The sequence below is a fragment of the Perca flavescens genome, chromosome 4 (genome assembly GCF_004354835.1).
Source record: "Perca flavescens isolate YP-PL-M2 chromosome 4, PFLA_1.0, whole genome shotgun sequence".
Taxonomy (NCBI): Eukaryota; Metazoa; Chordata; class Actinopteri; order Perciformes; family Percidae; genus Perca; species Perca flavescens.
Window position 1 is genome coordinate 12,676,456 of NC_041334.1, and position 22,467 is coordinate 12,698,922.

At 41.0% G+C, this 22,467-nt stretch overlaps 2 protein-coding genes across 4 annotated transcripts in view; one reads left to right on the plus strand and one right to left on the minus strand.

Moving 5' to 3' along the window:
• nisch (nischarin) overlaps nt 1–14,144 on the minus strand; it is a 42,536-nt gene extending 28,392 nt beyond the window's left edge. For all 3 annotated transcript variants that reach the window (XM_028575117.1, XM_028575116.1, XM_028575118.1), the window contains exons 1-12: nt 13,893–14,144; nt 12,329–12,412; nt 10,786–10,968; nt 6,715–6,763; nt 5,163–5,326; nt 4,962–5,057; nt 3,878–3,973; nt 3,636–3,788; nt 3,070–3,138; nt 2,353–2,538; nt 1,810–1,938; nt 714–827 (exon numbers count right to left, since the gene is read on the minus strand). In XM_028575117.1, the coding sequence (XP_028430918.1) occupies nt 714–827; nt 1,810–1,938; nt 2,353–2,538; nt 3,070–3,138; nt 3,636–3,788; nt 3,878–3,973; nt 4,962–5,057; nt 5,163–5,326; nt 6,715–6,763; nt 10,786–10,968; nt 12,329–12,412; nt 13,893–13,973 (1,404 nt within the window). In that variant the 5' untranslated portion in view covers nt 13,974–14,144. The remainder of the gene's footprint in view (nt 1–713; nt 828–1,809; nt 1,939–2,352; nt 2,539–3,069; nt 3,139–3,635; nt 3,789–3,877; nt 3,974–4,961; nt 5,058–5,162; nt 5,327–6,714; nt 6,764–10,785; nt 10,969–12,328; nt 12,413–13,892) is intronic.
• Nucleotides 14,145–18,137: 3,993 nt separating this feature from the next.
• Nucleotides 18,138–19,790, plus strand: LOC114553775 (uncharacterized). The gene has a single exon (XM_028575119.1). The coding sequence runs from the start codon at nt 18,595–18,597 to the stop codon at nt 19,261–19,263; it is 669 nt and encodes a 222-aa protein (XP_028430920.1). The 5' UTR covers nt 18,138–18,594; the 3' UTR covers nt 19,264–19,790.
• Nucleotides 19,791–22,467: the final 2,677 nt, after the last annotated feature.

Sequence of the window (22,467 nt, forward strand, 5' to 3'; positions counted from 1 at the left end):
ACAGTGTTTTGAGTTCAAGACTGACTCATGAGAGTTCAAAAGGTCAAAGTCTCAGGAGTCAAATCAGTGCACAACGTAGGATTATTTCCTCAGATACTGATAATGTTGAAATATGATATTCAGTGCTGCTGAGAAAAGTAAACAGTTTAAGCCTAGTTTAAAGCTATAGTGCGTAGTTTCTGTCTCCCCCGTGAGGAATTCTAAATAATACACTGTCGGAGCATCCACATGACGCAAGCCTTCGGTGATCGCGCACCACCCTCACCCCTCCTCCACGCAGTTGCTAGTCTCGCATTGCCAGACCTACCTCCAAAGCGCTACGGAGGAGGGTCTGGTTAGTCCACACAGCATTACAGGATAGGAGAAAAAACGGCTCTGGTTTATTGGCATTGCTTTAAACCAATGACAATCGTCTTGGGCGGAGCTATGGATTTGGCGAAGGCTTGAATACAACGGACGTTGCGCACTATAGCTTTAAAGCTCTGCTATCTCACAGTCCTAAAAGAGATTCAAAAATGACTTATTTACATGTGACATACATGAAACATTCATTTTCTAAACTCTGTTCCCCTAATCCAACATTTCTAAACTACTTATTCATCTTTCAAGTGCAAACTGTATGTCAATACAACTGACATAAATACTGACAATTTTACCATACAAGCTGGTGGGATACTGCCTCCTGCTGGAGGATTCAGTGCGACAGAACGTACCTTCTTGTCGCCGCTGCTCATCCTGTCTTTGACTTCTTTGGCTTTCTGAATGGCTTTCAACACTTCCACTGTGTCCAGCTCCTTCTCGGTCGTCACGTTACCGTCCAGACAAACCTGAAGACGCAGAGAGAAGACAGTTTTATATTAATCATTAATATTATCAATAATATTAATAGCAATAGCTGAAGTAGCATAAACAAACAGTGGCAGCAGTAATATTAATACACGAGTAGTACTACCAGTAGCAGTAGGAGCAGATTCTAGCAGTGTAGAGGGTGAGGGTTGTTTATACCTGCGCAGTGGTAATATTAGCAGTACAAGCATCAGTAGTCTCGCTATGACAGACTGGTCTGGCGAGCCCACACAGCATTCCAGGATGGTAGAAAAACGTGCTCTGGTTTATTTCATTAAACCAATCACAATCATCATGGGCGGCGCTAAGCACCGGGAAAAGCCGCAGTGCCGCTGCTAAATAGCCTCGGGAAGGAACTCGTTTTGGTGGAACATGTACGTTCAAAGGTTGTTTTAGTCGGGCAACAGAAAACTGGACAGATAGTGTAGCTAGCTGTCTGGATTTACCCTGCAGAGATCTGAGGAGCAGTTAACCATAGTCCTCAGAAATCCACCGGCGTTTAAAATGCCAACACAAACCAAACGGAAGGTAACGGACATCTGGCTGAAAAGAGTAACATCCGGCGGAATAGCCAACGGCAATGGAGCAATCCCGGAAGTGGAACGTTGTGGATATAGACTAAAGCAACAGTAACAGTACAGCTAGAAAAAAACCAAAGGGTTCGATTCCGACCTGCTGCCCTTTGCTGCGTGTCATCCCCCATCACTCTCCCCCTTTCATGTCTATGTGTTGAGAGATACTTGTTTTTTTGTGCTGTCTTTCTGTATTTTGGTTTGTGTGTTGTCTTTGTAACTCTGCAGAATGGACAGAGTCCAAAACAAATCCTTATCCACTTTCAAACATAAAGGGAAAACCCCCCCCAAAAAAATATATAATTATATAATATATTTATTATTATATAATATAATAATAAAAAAAAACAAAAACAAAAAAAACAACAGTGTAGTGGTTTTGGTGGTGTACCTCTGCTGCACGGTCTCCAAACTGGGCCAGGACTTTGGTTCTGTAGTCTGGGATGATGCACATGGGATTACTGGACAGGTTGAGTTTCTCCAGACAGGGCAGAAGGCCGATGTTCCTGATCTCCTCCAACTGAGAACAAACACGCAAGCCACAAAAAAACAAAAACAAAAAAAAAAAAAAAAAAAAAAATAGTCAATCTCCACTGACTCCCTCGTTAAATTTTCCCATGAGCTATGGTTGGGCGCTTTTCCACACAGTGTGTGTTGTAGAGTTGACAGTAAATGAGAAAAGAATAAGATGAGGGACACTTGATCCACTTGATCCATCTGGTCGTTTCAGTAATTTAAGTATTTATGCATTTCCTTCTTTTTTTATATAGCATATTTAATACCTTTTGTGAGTGATCATTTTAATTTCTTTTAATGCAAAAACTATCCAGGACATTTATCTTTTGCACTCTTACAATTATAAAAAGAAAGATTTTCTGTGTACGTTCATGTCACTTTGACCACCGGAGCATCAGGACGTCCACACTGGGATTACCTGGGCCAGCCGGTTGTGGCTGAGGTCCAGGTTGACCAGAGAGTAGAGCTTGGTGAGGCCGGTCAGTTGGTCCAGCTGGTTGCCAGCCAGGCTCAGGGTTTTGATGTTGCCCAGACGGGTGTGAGCAGCTTCCAGGACCCGCAGACTGTTATAGGACAGATCCACGTGGACCAGATTGTACAGGTGCTGCAAACACAGGACAGTGACCTCAGTGCTACTGTTAATAACAAACTACACATCTGTAGGGCTGTCTAACTGTAGCTGTTAGGACCAGCGGCGGAGGGTAATGCCTCTTTCACACCAATTCAATTCAATTTTATTTATAGTATCAAATCATAACAAGAGTTATCTCAAGACACTTTACAGATGGAGTAGGTCTAGACCACACTCTATAATTTACAAAGCCGCACCAATTACAGTAATTCACCAATGGCCTGGGTCGGTCCAGAATTATCTGACTCCTGTTCAACCCTTCTTTTGTCAAATCGAATCAAGCCAGTCAACACGGGTTGATCCCTGGTCAGGACAATTCAGATACGACCTGGGACATAAACCACGGTAGCGATGCATACAAAATTACCTCACGTGTTGTAAGGGTATAAGTGTGATCCTAGGTATGAGTGTGAAGTCAACACTAACTGTGTTGCAACTAGTTAGTTTCACATTAAACTCGGCAGTTTAACGTGTGTTCATGGGCTTCATTACGCTGTCACATACCTGGAGGTTTTCCACTGTGGACAGCTGGTTGTGGCTCAGATCCAGAAACTCCACCTTCGGGATCAGTTTCTACAAAAGAGAAATACTCAGATATTAAACAAGAACACAAATGGATGACCTGAAAACAACTGCTTTGTATTTTACAGAAGATAACTTAAATTCATATTACTGTATACATCTTACGGAGTTTCAGCTGACTTGATTCATAACATTTTCCAAATATATTCAGTAAGTTTTACAAATATGATATCATTATTTAACCATTATTTTTAAAACAGCTTTTCCAAGCTTGGAAAATTTATTTTGTTGGCTTTTGCATATTAGACAGAAGTTGGTTTACGCATTAGTGACGTGCCTAATCAAGTTTGATCAGGATACGTTTGAAACTTAGATTTCACGCACAGACATTCTCTACTGACAAACTTTGCACAGATGCAAGTCAATAAAGTCCAGATCAGACATTTTAGGGGACATAAACATAAAAACATGTTTGAGTGGAGGGGTACTTTGAACCATTTTACAGACTGAAGTTCACACTTTGTTTAGGTTTGGTGGGCCTGTCTCACCACTGAGCTGTCGATGGTGCTGATGCCGTTGTGGCTCATGTCCAGTGTGGTCAGGTTTCTCCACAAGGGGATGACGGCGGTTACGGGACAGCCGGACTCGCCCCCCTCGGCCTCCCACTGTGAGAACTCGCTCGCCTCTGGGACAAGGATTGACTGGAGGATGCCAGAAATAACACACGCATCAGTACACAACATGCAAGACTGGCTAAACACAACAGAGAAGGATCTAATCTAAACCGCACCATCATAGTTTCTGTGGAGTGGTGGATACTTAGAGTTTCCAGACTGGACCTCAGAAACGACAGACCTCCAATCTGCTGAGAGCTGCACTCACTGATCTGAGGACAGAGAGAGAGAGAGAGAGAGAGAGAGAGAGGTTATTATCCATATTTTGGCAGGTTTTAAATTAATTTTTGAAAAGTTCAGTTTGTTCCCATCAGTACTGTTATAGGAACATACTCACGAGAACATGACATGATTACATAATTAATTGTAGAGGTTACCAAACTGCAAGCTGAACAGGTATAAATTCTTGTTTGTGCCACTTTCAATCAAACACTGAATAATATAGGTGATAAGAGAGATAAGGTGTGTGTGTGTGTGTGTGTGTGTGTGTGTGTGTGTGTGTGTGTGTGTGTGTGTGTGTGTGTGTGTGTGTGTGTGTGTGTGTGTGTGTGTGTGGGGGGGGGGGCTTGAATGTGCTAAGTTTTAGTATAATCTTGGCAGTACTTAACATTATGGTTAGCGAACAATGTGCTATATCTGGTAGGGCACTGTTGCAATATTTAACTGTAGCTGATTGCATTTGTATTGGACAATTGTGTGTTTATGTGCGATGTGTCACCATTTTAGTTTTTTCTCGACCACCCAAGACAAATTTCTCTTAAGGAGACAATAAAGGCTTGTCTTATTTTACTTCTATACAATACCTCAGACACATCATGGCATTTCATTGCAGCTGAGCACCTTAGCTGGCAGCATTTGTGTTATCGTGATGAAATGAATTTGTCTCCTCTGTTAGTGTTTTCGAGAGGGGAGTGACATGCAACACTGCAACAGCAGTTGACCTTTAGGTTGGTAGCCTGCTAGCTCCGGGAATTTATGTTTACAACTCTACTCATGCTATTTCCTATCATATTAGCTGTAATGCACCATACAATTTTATTTAACCCTGCAGTGTCTAATGAAATGTGCTACTAACTGGTGTGACCAGGCAGTAACCTGGGACCATAGTTTGGTGTAAATGGGTTTACACCGTTGAGTCTACATGCGTACAGAGAAGAGTATTTCCAGGAGAGACGGACAGGGACACAGACAGACAGTTACCTCTATCTGCAGCAGTGATTTGAAAACAGACAGGTCGAAGGGGAGACTGCTTTCCTGGATGTTGCTGGTCCCTACTGGGCCTCTGCTACCAGACATCTGACCAACAGAGACAGAACCAGTGAGAACATTCACCACATCTGCTCCTGAAAGGGAAGTCAGGGCCAACGATGGGGATTTGAATTAAATAAAGAGGTGTGGGACCTTCAGGTATCGCAGCCTGCAGGTGAAGTCGAGGATGTGTCCCAGGTCGGTCTTGGCGTCTCCGTTACAGCAGGTTGGTTTGGCCAGACGTAGCTGCTGGGAGACGGAGTAAAGCTGCAAAGGCTGCAGAGAAAACACCTCGCCGGCCTGCAGCAACTGCTCACCTACCCCACACACACACACACACACACACACACACACACACACACACACACACACACACACACACACACACACACACACACACACACACACACACACACACACACACACACACACACACACACACACACACACACACACACACACACACACACACACACACACACACACACACACACACACACGTTGGTCTGACACTGCGCACTGTACAAGTTTTTATCAGTTTCATCAAGTTATATTTGGTTATATAACATCAACTGTAGTTGGCCAACGAGAGATGAAACTAACAATTATTGTGAGGAAACTGGATGGATGCAGCAGCTGAGAGTCGCACGATTCAGCTGCAACAGATCATAAACTATTAAAACTGCTATTTAAGTTTTTAAGGTTCTATGCAACCGAAAAACAAAAAATTCCAGTGGATTCAGGAGAAGCCCCTCTCAGTTACACAATGGTACAGAGAAACATTTAATGTTTTTCCAATAGAACATCTTAGCGCTATTTCAAAAGGTTAACAACAATGTTTTTTATAATGTACGGCAAACCCTTCTCGACTACCTTCCTAGTGATATCGCTGATCTATTGCTGAAAGGGCACCTTGCCTTCACAAACAAGTCAAAGATTGTTTGGCTTCTGTGGCCGGGTTAGCTCAGTTGGTAGAGCAGGCGCAGATATATAGAGGTGTATACTTCGACGCAGTAGGTCCAGGGTTCGAGTCCGACCTGAGATGATTTCCTGCTTGTCATCCCCCTCCCTCTCCCCTTTTAGATCTATCTGTTCTTTACATTAAAGGCTGAAATGCCCCAAAAGAAATCTTAAAAATAAAAAATAAAAGATTGTTTGGCTTCTTCTTCTATTGACAGGTCTCTAATGCAAATGGTATATGTGTGTGATGTGATCCCGATGTGTGTTGATGTAACATGTGCAATGTACATTGTTTCTCTTTTGTAATTTGGTAAGATCTGAGCTGTCTTTGTTTGTTAATGTAAAAATTAATAAAACATTATTGAAAAAAGTGTCTAACATGGAGAAAAATATTAAACTTAACAGACTGCTGTTTCACATCATGTCACTGTGCAATAAAGAGTCAACTCAGATTTTATGATTGTGGATTAAATTTGACTAAAATCTGCCACTTTTACATCTTCAATTAATTTGTATTGTCTCTGATTAATAAAGTACAAAAGATTCAGAGTGTCAGAGCATTCTGGATTACTGCTCTTTATCTCTTAAACGGTGTTTTATAACAGTTATAAGTTATAACTAGAGGGAGAAAGCCTACACAGATTGGAAACACACCACTCCACTGAAGGAGTTTCATTAATTGTTAACACAGATGTAGCAACTCTAAAGGAGAGGAGAGAGTTCAAAGATCAGAAAGGAAGCCAACCTTTATGGAACAACTCCTCAGCCAGAGCTGCTGTGATGCCGTTGATCTCCTGAAAGAGACAAAGAGTTTGTGAAAAAACTGGATTCACTTCAAACAAACAGTTAAGCTTGTAGACTGTGGAGTTAAATAATCATATCTCTTCACTGCTCAGCAGACAGCTGGTCATAGTTTCAACTCAACTGATGTTCAATGTTGCCTTTCTTTAAAAAGGTTTTTTACCAAACATTAACAAATCAAACCTCTAACTGTGACTGGTTAAGAATTATCAGGATAATTTTAGCTTTATAACATCATGCTAGCCTGGATTAGTTCAACAGTATTTTAAGAACAGGGCCCAGAGTAACACCTGCAGCAGTAATTCAGCAAATTAAGAAACAACAATGTAAGTGTTTTCTAACTTGTCTGTAACAATCGCGTGTTGATCACCCTTTTCACGAGTTTTTTTTAAATCGGCTGTTTACTCTGCACACAACACTGGTCGGTTGTTGTATGGATCATCATATGATCACAGTCACGGACATCACAAAGCCTTAAACTACTGCTAACCCCGGCCTGAAGCAGCGCTTCTCAACCTGGGACAAGACAATTAACTAGATAGCAGAGCCCTGCTATGCCATGAACTACTACAACTACTATTTCTAGTCACTGTTCCATCATCTTTATTGTGACTGTTATTGCCACTGTTCATCACACCCCCAACCGGTACCGTCAGACACCGCGTACCAAGAGCCTGGGTCTGGCCGAGGTTTCTCCCTAAAAGGAAGTTTTTCCTCACCACTGTCGCACTAAATGCTTGCTCTTGGGGGAATTCCTGGAATTGTTGGGTCCTTGTATATTATAGAGTGTGGTCTAGACCTACTCTATCTGTAAAGTGCCTTGAGATAACTCTTGTTATGATTTGATACTATAAATAAAATTTAAATGTTGCGTTAATCTGTCAATTATAAAAAAAAAAAGAAATGTCTGAAAACAGTGAAACAATAATCACAATTCTCCACAGCTTCATGTGGCTCTTTTTCTCAGACCAACAGTCCACAACCCAAACATTACTTTACAATTATATATACAGTGGGGCAAAAAAGTATTTAGTCAGCCACCAATTGTGCAAGTTCTCCACTTAAAAAGATGAGAGAGGCCTGTAATTTTCATCATAGGTACACTTCAACTATGAGAGACAAAATGAGAAAAATAAATCCAGACAATCACATTGTAGGATTTTTAATGAATTTATTTGCAAATTATGGTGGAAAATAAGTATTTGGTCAATAACAAAAGTTCATCTCAATACTTTGTTATATACCCTTTGTTGGCAATGACAGAGGTCAAACATTTTCTGTAAGTCTTAATAAGGTTCTCACACAATGTTGCTGGTATTTTGGCCCATTCCTCCATGCAGATCTTCTCTAGAGCAGTGATATTTTGGGGCTGTCACTGGGCAACACGGACTTTCAACTCCCTCCAAAGATTTTCTATGGGGTTGAGATCTGGAGACTGGCTAGGCCACTCCAGGACCTTGAAATGCTTCTTACGAAGCCACTCCTTTGTTGCCCGGGCGATGTGTTTGGGATCATTGTCATGCTGAAAGACCCAGACCCCAGCCAAAAAGTTCTATTTTGGTTTCATCTAACCATATGACATTCTCCCAATCCTCTTCTGGATCATCCAAATGATCTCTAGCAAACTTCAGACGGGCCTGGACATGTACTGGCTTAAGCAGGGGGACACGTCTGGCACTGCAGGATTTGAGTCTCTGGCGGCGTAGTGTGTTACTGATGGTAGCCTTTGTTACTTGGTCCCAGCTTTCTGCAGGTCATTCACTAGGTCCCCCCGTGTGGTTCTGGGATTTTTGCTCACCGTTCATGTGATCATTTTGACCCCACGGGGAGAGATCTTGCATGGAGCCCCAGATTGAGGACCAGATTATCAGTGGTCTTGTATGTCTTCCATTTTCTAATAATTGCTCCCACAGCTGATTTCTTCACACCAAGCTGCTTACCTATTGCAGATTCAGTCTTCCCAGCCTGGTGCAGGTCTACAATTTTGTTTCTGGTGTCCTTTGACAGCTCTTTGGTCTCTTTTGCTCTTGGCCATAGTGGAGTTTGGAGTGTGACTGTTTGAGGTTGTGGACAGGTGTCTTTTATACTGATAACAAGTTCAAACAGCTGCCATTAATACAGGTAACAAGTGGAGGACAGAGGAGCCTCTTAAAGAAGAAGTTACAGGTCTGTGAGAGCCAGAAATCTTGCTTGTTTGTAGGTGACCAAATACTTATTTTACCAATTAATTCATTAAAAATCCTACAATGTGATTTTCTGGATTTTTTTTTTTTCATAGTTGAAGTGTACCTATGATGAAAATTACAGGCCTCTCATCTTTTTAAGCAGGAGAACTTGCACAATTGGTGGCTGACTAAATACTTTTTTGCCCCACTGTAAAAACAGAGAAAAGCTGCAAATCCTTCCGTTGGACAAGCAGCAACCAGTGAATGGTTGGCATCATTAAGAATTAACTAGTAACTTTAGATAGCCTTAGTCTTATATGATTTAACGGGAGTTAGGAGACAGCGTTGAGATTTATAATAACATGTAACTTTATGTATGGATCATAGCATAGTATTAAGGTTGTTAATACATATAACATTTGGGCTCTGGGTAATCAGGTATTTTATCTGCTGAACCATAACATTTATGACAAATCAACCAGATTTTATTGACAAAACACATCATGGCTACACATCTGTATCATCTTTTAGTTTGATTTGTTTAACATGTAAATGGTTCTTTCTTTCTAAATTATCTGTTAATGTTGTCGTCATTGTTATCAATAAATAGTTCATAAAGCTTTGTTTGACTAGTTTATTACTGAACCCAGCCATCACCGCCGTGCCGTCACATCCTGCGCCACCCTCCACCACAAGTAAATTCTCAACCTGTGGGAAACACTGTATAGGCCTATTTCACACTTCCTGCTTCCAGAACGCGGAGTTAGGGAATCAGAACTTCCGGTCAACAGTCCCTTTCTCCATAAGGATTTAGATTATCAGCCATAATGTCTAAACCACCCGAGGTAGACGGACCACGAGCTACGTGGTTGTGAAATGAAAGTTTCTGCTCCTGTAGAAGCTAGAAGTCTGTATGAAGTCCACCTTGTTTTAAGAAAAACATGTTTTAGCTGCGATCTTATGGAGAAAAACTACACTACCAACAATCCTTAACGTAACAGCAACGTCTCTGATTGGTCCAACTCACTGTTACCATAGAAACGTTTACTGTACCCGCAAAACAGCGAACGGCTAGAGCGAGCTTCTACCATTGAAGTCTATGATAGTTTCTGTACACTGTCTTGTACCTTTTGCCTTTTTCAAAATGTTTTTTACTTTGAGTTTGTTCATTTACAATCCGAACCGTCGCAGGGGACTTTAGGCAGGTTGCGGAGAGACTTGGTCCAGCAGTGTCTATCGGGCTCCGCCATTGTAAAAAGCTAACCGGAAGAGCCGTATCCCTACTCACAGACGTTCTTCCGGTCTTCAATTGTTGCGTGACATAGGCCTATTGTACTTTCTACTTTTGTACTGTTGTGTCAACAGTTTAGGGATGGAAATTTCCTGCTTCAACATTACAATGCCCCTGTGCACAAAGCCAACTCCATAAAGAAATGGTTTCCCCAGTTGGGTGTGGAAGAACTTGGGATGAACTGGAACGCTGACTGTGAGCCAGACCTGATCACTCAACATCAGTGTTGGACCAAATTTAGGCTATACTCTTGTGGCTTAAGGGGAGCAGATCCCTGGAGCCAGGCTATTGCAGCATATTAATGCCTATAGTTTAAAATGTCACATGTTCAATTGTAAAATATAGCTGCAGTGGTCACAAGTCCACATACTTTTGGCCATGAAGCGTACCTGCTGGTTGCAGTATCTGAGCGTATACACAGCTACATCTTATATTTTCCTCTTTATATGATTGAAGTATCAGCTGGCTGAGTGCTATCAGGTGTAGTACTAGAAGTCTGAGGAACCTGAGCAGGTTACTGTACATGTGCAGAGGTTGTAGGAACCTCGGGTGTACTCACATAGAGGTGAAAGTGCAGGAAACATGCGAGCGGAGTCGGGGTGGCCTGTGGGAACTGCAGCAGCAGCGTCTGCAGATAGAGTTCCAGTTCTTTCTGCCGCCGCTCCACCAGACTCTTTGAATTCTTGCCCAGCATCTTCTTTGGAGGAAGCAGCCGTCTGTCCACCTTCTTCTCCGCCGTCAGCTGAAGGGAAACACACAGGATAAAACATTCCGTTATTAAGCAAAAATGTCAAATATTGCCGATGTGAAGATTTGCTGCTTTTCTTGGTTTTATACAACTGTAAACTGTATTTCTCTGGGATCCGGACCGTTGATCAGACAAAACAAACCATTTGAAGACCTTAAAGGTGCCCTGCCACACATATTTCATTACTTTGTGGTAATGTCTGAAGTTCTACCATGGACTCTGTAACATTTTTTTTTGAAAAAAATGCCTTGGTTACCATGTTTCAAGCCAGCGTGGTATAGAAAGCTTACAGGAAGACTCAGCTCGATTTCTGCCAGTTCTCATTAATATTCAACAAGCGAAGTTGTTTGAATCTGATTGGCTAACAGCTAACCAATGAGAGCCTGGCTGTCAGAATCCTTTACCCAGCCCAACTGGGCGAGCTCATGAATAGTAATGAGCTCAGGCAATATGATGTCAGACTGACCAGCTTTTGTTATTGGCCTGATTTCTCTGCTTATTTCTTTTCAGTGGCTAGAGGCGACAGAGGAGGTAGCAGTTCATGTTCACATTCACAACATAACACAAACACATATGGACCTAACATATTTAAAAAAATGCAAGTAAAAACGGTGTTGTATGGCAGGGCACCTTTAAACTCTAGAACATTGTGATGGAAATTTTTACCATTGTATACGCTATTTTTTTTATAATAAAACTAATTAATTGCAGACCTAGTCTGGTTGGTTCTCTCTCCATTTTCTGGACATAAGTATAAACACAGTGAGGATTGCTATCAATCACAGTCAACATTGAGTCAGTAACATTTTCTGATCAAAGTTGTGCAATAATGCCCTTGCATGTGGTAAATCTAGGACTTAATTCATTATGGTTATTACTGAGTGGGGATGCACAGTATATCTATATATAACCGCTGTGGGGTGTGGTTCCTTTAGGATTCCGAGTATAGGTATAATAAGTATAATGCCACACAGGTGAGTAAATTAACGTATCAGCTGCTTGTTATCAAATGCAAGATAAAGGATGTCAGTAAAAATGCCCATTCTTATGGTAACTACAAACAGTTTGCAAAGGTCGTACTGACAGTTGGAAAATATAATCAACAAAGGTTTTCTGTTGTCTTTACATTTTTCCAATTGCAAGTTAGTTATTGGCCCTCAAATTCAATTATGTGCATCTCTAATAATTATATAGAATTATAATAATTACATATGGTTTCTTTGAACATTCCCTCAGTAAGAAACATTACTTCATGCATCACAGCACCAGACTGAATTCAAAACAAAAACCCATTTGTTCTGCTGTTGAAAGCAATCCTGCCTATCACAAAGCAGATGAATCTCTGCTGACCTACCTTCTCGTGAAGGTCGTGGAAATCACTGTAGCGGTGCTTCACAGTCCATCTGTGCTCTCCATCCGACACCTCGATGATATAGACCTGAACCAGCACAGCAGGACACAGTGATTACAACCTGTCTGAATTAAAGACCCGCTTACTGAGCTGCATGGATTCTTCAATAATGAAATACCGAATACCATATTTTAACCATCTCCTCCTAAATGCAACCACCTGCTAAGGTGAACTTAGTTTCATACTTAGGTCATGTGATAACAGTTGAACCATCTCTATGCAGCTCCATGTGCTAAAAACTCAACAACAGTTCCAGGAAGCAGACATTGAGCTAATGGCTAAGGTCAGCGGTGAACCTTCAAGTTCACCTCATAATTCAAGTTATTTATTGTAATATGCACAACATTGCACAGAAGCAGTCGCTGGCAATTAAAATCTTAGATCTTGGGCTCCATTCAACAATGCTTAAAAAAATAGGTCTAAAATGTTTTGACTCTGTCAATTAGAAAGTCGAAATCTTGACTCCTCTGGTAATTAACGAAAGTCATAATTTTGAATTCCCTAGAAATTATTATACCTAACTGAATTGTTTTTTGTCTTTTCCTGGACGAAAGTTGCTTCCATGAAAATGTGTTTAAATGTAAAGGAAAGAAAAGAAAATTAGACAATATTAATAATCTGTTTTTATTTGTATATAACACTCAAAGCTCTAAAAAAGTAAGGTTTTGACTTGTGATTTGAACATGGACAGTTTGTTGCAGTCGCGTTTGTGTTTGGGGAGAGAGTTCCCCAAACTCTATAGGTTACAGAGTTGTTATCTCGATATTGTGAATGCCATCGTGCCTGCCAATGATGTTGCTGTTCCGTACTACTGTTTTTGACCTAAAAAAAAATATCTACTAAAATATAAGTGTCAAAAGATAAATAATGGGACGGATAAACCCTTATTTTTGTAGTCTATTGGTGAACCATTCATCAATGGGGGTGAACAATCACGTAACAGTGCGAGCGTTACAAAACACATATACATGAAATATCATATTTTATGAGAAATAAAAATCTGCATTGTGCGGTCAGGTCTGTCACCTTTGTGAACACTCTGTGACAGCTCAATTAGCAGCACGGCAGACGAGTATTTTTTTTTTTCCCCAGGAGGGCGAAAGCAGGTCCCGGTCCCGCCCTCCTCTGCCTTTGATTGGTTTACCCTGGCCAATACCACTCCTCTTGCCTAAACCTACAAATCGAACAGGGTAGGGAAGCGAGTGCTAGCCAATCAGAGGGAGAGTAGGGCGGTTCATGCCCTCGCAATCCTAGGAAAACCAAAAATGGTATAACGGCAGTTAGCAGTTAGCTTGTCAGTTTTGTCGTTGTTTTTAGTCCAGTCGTAGGAACATAAAGACCTAACGACTGACCAAAAACGTAAAATAAGAACAGTTTATTTATTGCACTGATGGAGCAATTTCTTCAACATTTACTCACTGTCACTTTGACAGACCTGAAGCTAAGGGTAGCTACGAGCTAGCTTAGCTAACTGTCGCTAGGCTAGAGGTACGAGGACGTAGCTTACGGTGTAGTTTTCCACCAGCTCCGACCCAACAACACACACTTTCCTCTCCGAAACCTCCTCTGGATACGGGGCGGACTCCATCTTGAAATCGAGCTGAAACAAATGTTGTCGGTTATTAAGCAATACAACTCTTAATTAAATCGGCTTCGGAGGATACCCAGCTTTTCTTCTGTTAGCCGCCTCCTGACGCCATGTTTGTTGTGATGCCGAACGAAGCAGCGGACTGCTTTCTTCTTCTTCTTCTTTTTCTTCTTTTTCTTCTTCTTCTTCTTCTTCTTTGAAATTTTACGGCAGCCGGCATCCAATACGTTGCATTGCTGCCATCTACGGAACTAGCACCTTAATGCACTATATCCGATGATACAGTCCAGTGTCTATTACAAATTTGAAAAAACAGCGTTTTCCCCTCCCGCTTGATCCTAATTCTAAAATACTTTTCAGAGACACTTCTTCCAAGCCAATTTCTTGCAATTTTCTGAGTAGATCTTGTCTTTGACGGTCATAATTTCTACAAGAAATCAAAAAATGTTGCACTGTCTCCAGATCCTGACATGAACACAAACCACTCTGGTGCTTACCTAAAATAAATAAATTGCTGTTCAGAAACGTGTGACCGATCCTCATTCTAGAAATAATAACCTCGTCCCTACGTCTACCCTCCCTTCTTGTACAAACATTAACTGAAGCTTAACTTATCATCGTTCCACGATCTCTGTCCGATGATAGAAACATGTCTCATCTTTCAAATATTTATCGTGAGCATTAGGATTTTGTTTATTAAAAGCAGCTTAGTAACAGTGGTGGCAGTGGTAGAATAGATACAGTCTGAGGTAACAAACTTAATATATCTATGTGTGAGGAGTGGTGTTGTGACTAATTAACCAAATGGCCAACAAATGTAGGCTACAAATCCGTTTCAGTAACTGGGAGCATTCAAGACGGTCTCTTAAAAAAAACACGATTTATTAAAAATAAAGATTAAAGTAAGATCATATTTTACCAACATGAGAGTCAGCTGAACCAAGGCAGTTGTGGAATCACTCCGATATTTTATTAAAGTAAAAGTAGCAATACCACAGTTAGTAGAAATATTCTGTTGCAAATTCTTTCTACAAAATAGTTTGAAATAGTAAAGCCAAGCTTTAATGTATATTTGTGTAACTATGTGAACTCTTACATTAAGATGATATCCTATGCTGGCTAGGATGGCACACATCAGTAAATCTATTAATTTCTTTTTTTACATTTTAAGCAACACTAGTTGTAAGAATTTAATTATAGCAAATGAGTTTCTTCTAATCAACATTTTGCTGGATAGCAGGAAACTATGGAATGCCATTTTATTCAATATTAAATAAATACATAAATAAATGAATAAATAAATAAATATGCTTTTGAAATACATCATGAAATAAATAAATGAGGCAATAAATACATAAATAATTAAATGTAAATATTCATATAAAATGAATCCGTCAAATAAATATATTAAAAGGTTTTACTTTTAATATTTCATGGTACTTTTATTACATAAGTCCACGTTTATTTATTTCAAGAGACTTTTTTTTCATAAATCCACATTTATTTATTTCCGTGGACTTTTATTTCCTAATACCACATTTATTTATTTCCCTCTCTATTTATTTCCAGTTCTTATATGCAAATCAGGGGGCGTGGCTCTCGCTCACTTTCAGAACAGAGCCGTGGGCACCACGACCGAGTGCACCACGACCGCAGCAGTGGTGCTCTGTACCCAGCACACAGTCACCTATTCTGGGGTAACTGAACCACCAACTAGCGCTGACCTGACGGAGCAACACGACCAGCAGTTTGCGGCGCTCTGTACCCACTGCGGGTTGACACAACATTAGCTGTGGCGTTGTTAAGTGAGCTAGCGGGCAAACGACTGCTCTAATTCACATTAAACTGAACATTTCCATTGATGGTGAAGTGAGACAAGGTGAATGGGACTATTTATGTGGACGTTTCTGTATGTATTGTTTATTTTATATAGCATTGTGTTTACAGGTGTATCAACTGCAGCGGCTGTGCAAGAAGGAAACGAGATGAATGAGGACAGAAACGTCCACATAAATAGTTGGTGTGGTGCTCCATCAGTTGAGCGATAGTTGGTGGTCTAGTTACCCCAGTATAGGTGACTGTGAGCTGGGTACAGAGCCCCGCGAGATGTCGTCGTGGTGCTCCGTCAGGTCAGCGCTAGTTTGTGGTTCAGTTACCCCCAGAATAGGTGACTGTGCACTGGGTACAGAGCACCGCTGCTGCGGTCATGGTGCACTGGGTCGTGGTGCCAGCGGCTCTGTTCTGAATGTGAGAGAGAGCCACGGCACCTGATTTGCATATAAGAACTGGAAATAAATAGAGAGGAAAATAAATAAATGTGGCATTAGGAAATAAAAGTCCACGGAAATAAATTAATGTGGATTTATGAAATAAAAGTCTCTTGAAATAAATAAACGTGGACTTATGAAATAAAAGTACCATGAAATAATTAAAAGTAAAACCTTTTAATATATTTATTTAACTAACTGATTAATTTTTATATGAATATTTACATTTATTTAATTATGTATTTTTGCCTCATTTGTTTATTTCATGATGTATTTCAAAGGCATATTTATTTATTCATGTATTTGTATGTATTCATTTATTTATGTATTTATTCATTTATTTAATATTGAATAAAACGGCATTCCATAGAAAACAACACTAACCCCCTCCTTCTGCTTCAAACTGTTATGTGTAGTTTACATCACAGCCACTTGAGGTCACTAGTGCAGCTGCCAACCTATATACTACATATGTTGTGTCAATGACCTACATACTGTAGAAGTGAACTGAATTGTAACAACAGAAATAGTTGTGCTCATAGTAGCTCTAGGAAGCAGACAGTATTATCAGGTTTGATGGTCTCCCTAGGGAGTATTCTTTGTTATGTGATTTAGGTGACATTGAAGACAAAGTTCATGTTTAATTGCTTCTATATTGATTAAGGGGCTGTATTTTTTTTAGTAAATGTCCTTTATTTTTGATTAATGATTAAATTAGACTAACTGTAGGCTGTACTCAGACACAGCAGTACTTTGAGCTAAATGCTAAGGTCAGCATGGTAACATGCACACAATGACAATGCTAACATGCTGATGTTTAGCAGGTATAATGATCACCATGTTCACCATCTTAGTTTACCATGTTAGCATGCTGACATTTGCCTATTAGCATTAAACACAAAGTGTAGCTCAGGCTAAGAACGTCATTAGTTTAGCAGGAATTGGCTACCAAAGCCCCAAATAAAAACGTTTGACCTGATGATGGCGCAGGATGCAAAGTAAAGGGACCACAAAGCTGCTACAATTCATGCTAAGTGAGACGTGAGTGTCTGAACCAAATTTCATATCGTCAGTCCATCGAATAGTTGTTATGGTTTTTCACAAAAATGAAAAATGTGAATTTCACGGTGGCACTAGATGAAAAAACGGGATTAAAGTCAGTAGGGTGCAATTGTCTGAGGACCATCAATCGATTTTATATTAATGCACCCCGTATTCGTTTAAATATTTTAGTCTTGACCAAAGTGGAAGACACACTGAAAAGACAAACTGCCGAGCCATGTTGGTAGCATGGCTTTAAACTTGAGTCGTGTTTTAGTAAGGGAACCTTTCTTTTTTGTGGCAGATTATGAAAGACAAAGTTCTTTGTTTGCTTTAATGTTGTATTTAAGAACGTGTTAACCACTGTAACAGTAGTTTCAGTGTTTTACAAGTCCATGTGGGTGGGCCACTTGTATGTGCATGACACAATAACTAGCCACTGTTACTAATATTACAGTAACTTACACTGTCCTCATGCCCCAGTGCTGCTGGTTGTTGTGTTGTGCTGGGTTGTACGTGCAGTACAGCGTTTCTGTTGTCAGAGGGGCGGGCAATAACAGCGGCAGCTGTGGATCAGATTTCAGCTGCTAAAACTGAAGCGGAGGGAACCATCTTGCTGGCAGGGGGTATCCTAATTCTTATCACCACGACAACACAACTTCAGGCACCTGCAGGCCGACATATAGATTATAAAAATGTTATACACATACGTAGGTGAAGGCAATATTTTATAGACATCTGTCATATTACAATGTTATTAATCGGCAGTAGACAACCCTGCTAACCCTGACACCCCCCCCTCCTTCTGTTAAACCTGTGAATGGATCCTTCCAGCTCTTTATCCAGGCTCGGAGAGGAGGGCAGAGCCACAGTCTGTGCTGGTCAGAGCTGAGTACACTGCACTTGCGGGCCTTAAACTGAGAAAAAATAGCTTTAAATCAACAGGAGTACGCTTCAAACCCCTTAAACAGCTCATTGCAGTTCACTAATCAGAGCTGTAAGAAGCTAATTTGACTTTCAGAGAGGTTAAGAATAGAGATTAGAGAGACCGAGGAGGGCGTGACAGTGAGCCAGCCGAACAGGCAAGCTGCTGCTGCAAGGGGGAGGAAGAGCAGGCGATGCATCAGCCAAAGCCAGAGGTCAAGAAAAAACGCGAAATAATAGTGAAAAGGTAGACTGAGAGAGGGGGGTCGTTTGTGACCTGAGCCAGAAAAAAACAGACACCAGCCTCTCTTTGTTGTGTGAGCCACCGAGCAGGGATGTGAAGCAGAGCACCAGGGAGGAAGGGAGGCGACTGCAAGAAAGACAAGAAAATGCTCTCAGAGATGATGTGCAGGAGGAGCTGGCAGCAGCAGGATGGGAAAGAGGCTGCACAGAGGGACCCTTCCATTCGTAGGAAACACGGCTGGTCCAAGAGCTGCAGGGGGCGCCTGCAGGGCCGGAGGACAGGAAGGGGAGGGTGGCCAAAAGGGCGCAATAACCACCACCACCACCCTCAACGTCATCATTACCCTCAGCCACAACACTTCCAGAGGCCAGTGATGTCCCTCCGGCCCGTTAACGTCAAAGGAAACAGAGCAAGGGGGATGCGGGCCCCGAAGAACACCAACCAGTTTCTAATGCACGAGAAGTACCAGATGCTGCACATGCGCTCCGACTCCGTGGGGAGCGACAGCGGCAGCTGCTCCGACAGCGAGGTGGAGCTCACAGACATGGACTCATACCTGGGCGTCCTGGAGAATGCAAGAGGAGCCCTCTTGGACAGTCCCAACCCACACGGCTCAACGGCGCCACCAGGACAGATTCTGGTACTGCACGACGACAGTCTGCGTCTGCAGGATGACAGTCTGCGTCTGCCGGAGGACAGTCTGCGCCTGCAGGAGGACAGCATGCAATATTTCCCCTCTGAAGATGACCTGATGCAGAGCCAGAATTTCATGCAGAGGGACTTTGTTGAGTTCTGTGACATCCTGACACCCTGAAGGCAAACTTTTTGTTCCCAGCAGTGTGAAACTCAAACCTCAGACTGAACGGGGTCAGGTTTGTTCTGCTTCATGTTCACAGGAAGTAAAATAAAATATCCATCCTATCAAAGTCATTTAGCCTTAAAATATTATGTTATTTTCCACCAGAAGAAACTTTTCAAAACATATTTTTTTAAAGTGTCATTTTCTTCATAAGATACCCCATGCAGGTTATGCCTTAGTTCATCTTTTTTTCAAGATGCTGTGTGAGTGAAATTATCTCATTAAGATGGGATATTTTTTACAGTTCATGTTTGGTCATGTAAAATGTGTCCCGGGTGCTGTAAAGTGCTGCCTTTCTGTTGTTGTTGCTGCACACAAAGGGAGATGGGTTGGGTGGTGGGAGTGAGCCCACTAGGCCAATCGGCATTGAGCTGGCTGGATTAGGCTTCAGACGATTGGCTGAAGCAGACTGTCATTAACAAAGCTTTTTATTGTACAGAATAAAAATAAACACAAATAAATATCTCATTGATGTAACATGGGCTAATTGTCTTTGTGGATATATGAGTTTGAATGAATTTTTTTTTTTACAAAAGTAATCAGGGCCAAGATATTAGCTCTGATTGAATAATGCACATATAAACCATGTACAAATAAATAGCCAGTGTTGCGCATATGCATTAAACAACAGGTCACATGGCAATATGTAAGAGGAGCAGCAAGAAAAAGACACGAGCAGTAGAGAAAAACACATTAAAGAAATATAGCATTAAAAATATAAGTGCAGAAATAAGCATTTAAGCACTTTTTAGGTTGTACTAGACACTATAACATAGACTTGATTTTATTCTGCCACAAACCAACACACACAGACAAAGATTAAATTGAAGCATAACACAAGATTAAAACACTAACCGTTTCAGGTTAATATAACTTTCCATTAACCCAAAATCATGGTATCAACTTAGACTGCTAAAGTCTGAATGATATGCATATTTAATTACCATGGGTATTACTCATACAAATAGTAAAACTAAGACATTAAATTCATATGCAAATTTCTACTTCCATTTCCTTTAATAAAAAGTGTTTACATCTGGTTTTAAAAAACTCGTAATGCACTCCTAGTGTCTCAAACATAACTGCCATTAAAGAAACGGGTTTTTTTCTATTCAGAAATGTTAGACGGCCATTAAAGTAGCATGGAGGGAGAAACACTGTGTTCCTGCATGGAGAGCAGTTGAAGTGGATTACATAATGTGACGTGGGCTGGTCACACTGTTATTATTATACATCCATGGGTCACACCCACTTAAGATGGGCAGGGAGGAAACATAAGACTCTTTGTGTTAGTGTGTCAAACTAATAATGGTAACAGGTCAAAGTGTGAGGAACAGGCAGGGCATAGATGTTCCTCACTCTGATTTATAACATCTGCGATTTTAAGTACAAAAGCATTTCTCCCACAAGGAAAGATAAGTCAACCATGTGCTTCCATCCTTTTATATATAGCATTTATATATATATATGCAATATATATACAGTATGAGCAGCAACCTCTCCTAACTCCTCATCCAGTCCTGAAAAAGAAGCTCTCCGTGTGCCTCTTGTTGTCCGATCATTATTGGCGTCTAGGCCTAGTGCTTAAATGATTTTGGAAAAACAGATAATAGCTTATAAATCTCATAAATATAAAGTTTTGGAGGGAATACAAATTGCATTCACAAATAATTACAGTGAATATGCAGTGCACGCACCTAGCATTTCCTTGTCTTCTCATACGTTTTCAGCACACTGCAGAGTCTATATCTTTTTTTTTAAACTATATATTTATCTTTATTGTTCTTGGTGTGGATGGCCATTTATGCTAATAAAATCCTATGTGTCACCAGAGTGAGAACAAACATATGTGGTAAGAAGTGACGTCATGCCAACAGCAGGTCCAACCTGCTCAGGTTGACCTTTGACCTGTAGATCAGCTTATCAGTTCAGTTGGAATGGTTGAAATACATAGACAGTATATAGAATGGAGCAACAGATCCCGTTGCTCTGGACGGAGACCAGTGAAGGATATTAGAAGCTCTTTTCCGGTGATGGCTGAGCGTTACTGCGCAGCCTCCAACTTAGCTCAAAGACCTAGATGTGACGTGAGCAACCTCTCTGAAAGTTGTAAGTCTTCTGGTAGCTGTGCCAAGAGAAATCTCAATCATTCCCAATCTTGCAGAGACTGGCGTAGGTAAGGAGATAACATGGGCACAGGCTAATTATTGCTAACTAAAATGCTAGTTAACATTAGTAATTAAACCTAAACAGTTCATGTAAGTCGAAACTGCCTGCAAGCTTCTCCTGTACTATACGGTAATTCCTCTACTATGCGACAGTCGCTTGGTTATGACACAATCGTTTGCCTATTTTTACAAAAGCGTCTGCTACGGAGCCATAACGTGAGGTACAGGGTAATGGAGCCTTTTATACATTGTTGTGTTTCTTTAGAAATAAACAATGGAAAAATAGAGTCTTTAAACACTTCAGATGTAAAGTTATTCGCTGTCAAAGTGCCAGTGCGCCATAGGAGGTTTCGAGTTCTGAAGCGAAGCTTACCCCCTTGAAATCAGGCCCCCAGGAAGTGTGCCAGGCTTTAAAGCTAGTTAGACATAGTGGCCAAACGGTGGAATTACAACTTCCGTATCCGTCACGTGATGCTCTCTGGCCCAAGAAATATTTTTGCCAAAGACTTACATCGCGAAAGAGACGTCTGTAAATCAGTGGATACTTTTTTTTTAAATTAAGTAATTTAATCCTCATACAAGTTAGCAAAGCTTTTAACTGGAATAGTCGGCTTGGCAGGCGGAAGTCTCTAGTGCGCCTGCTCTATGGGCTGCACTATGCGAAAACAATGCCGATGCCGATCATCCGGGTAATTATAGACACAGTAATTGAACCTTTTTGGCTTCATGCGCCACTGAGTAACTCTCATAGGAATGAATGGGGCTCTGCCTTGAATGCTGTATCCAGTTATTATACATCCATGGGTGAAATCCATACTGAGGTTACGATAAGAGCACACAGTCACACTAACCTACAGTGTTTGCACAGTTGTTGTTATCTTATCAAACAAAGTGTTCAGCGCCTTGCCGTGGTAGGTCACTGTTGTTTGATCTCTGTTGTCTATACTGCATCGACTGCAGCTCCTGTTTCCACTTTTTTAGCTGTTGTCAT

Excerpts from the sequence above, each read along its gene's own strand:
- LOC114553775 (XM_028575119.1), top strand. The coding sequence starts at position 18,595 with ATGCTCTCAGAGATGATGTGCAGGAGGAGCTGGCAGCAGCAGGATGGG.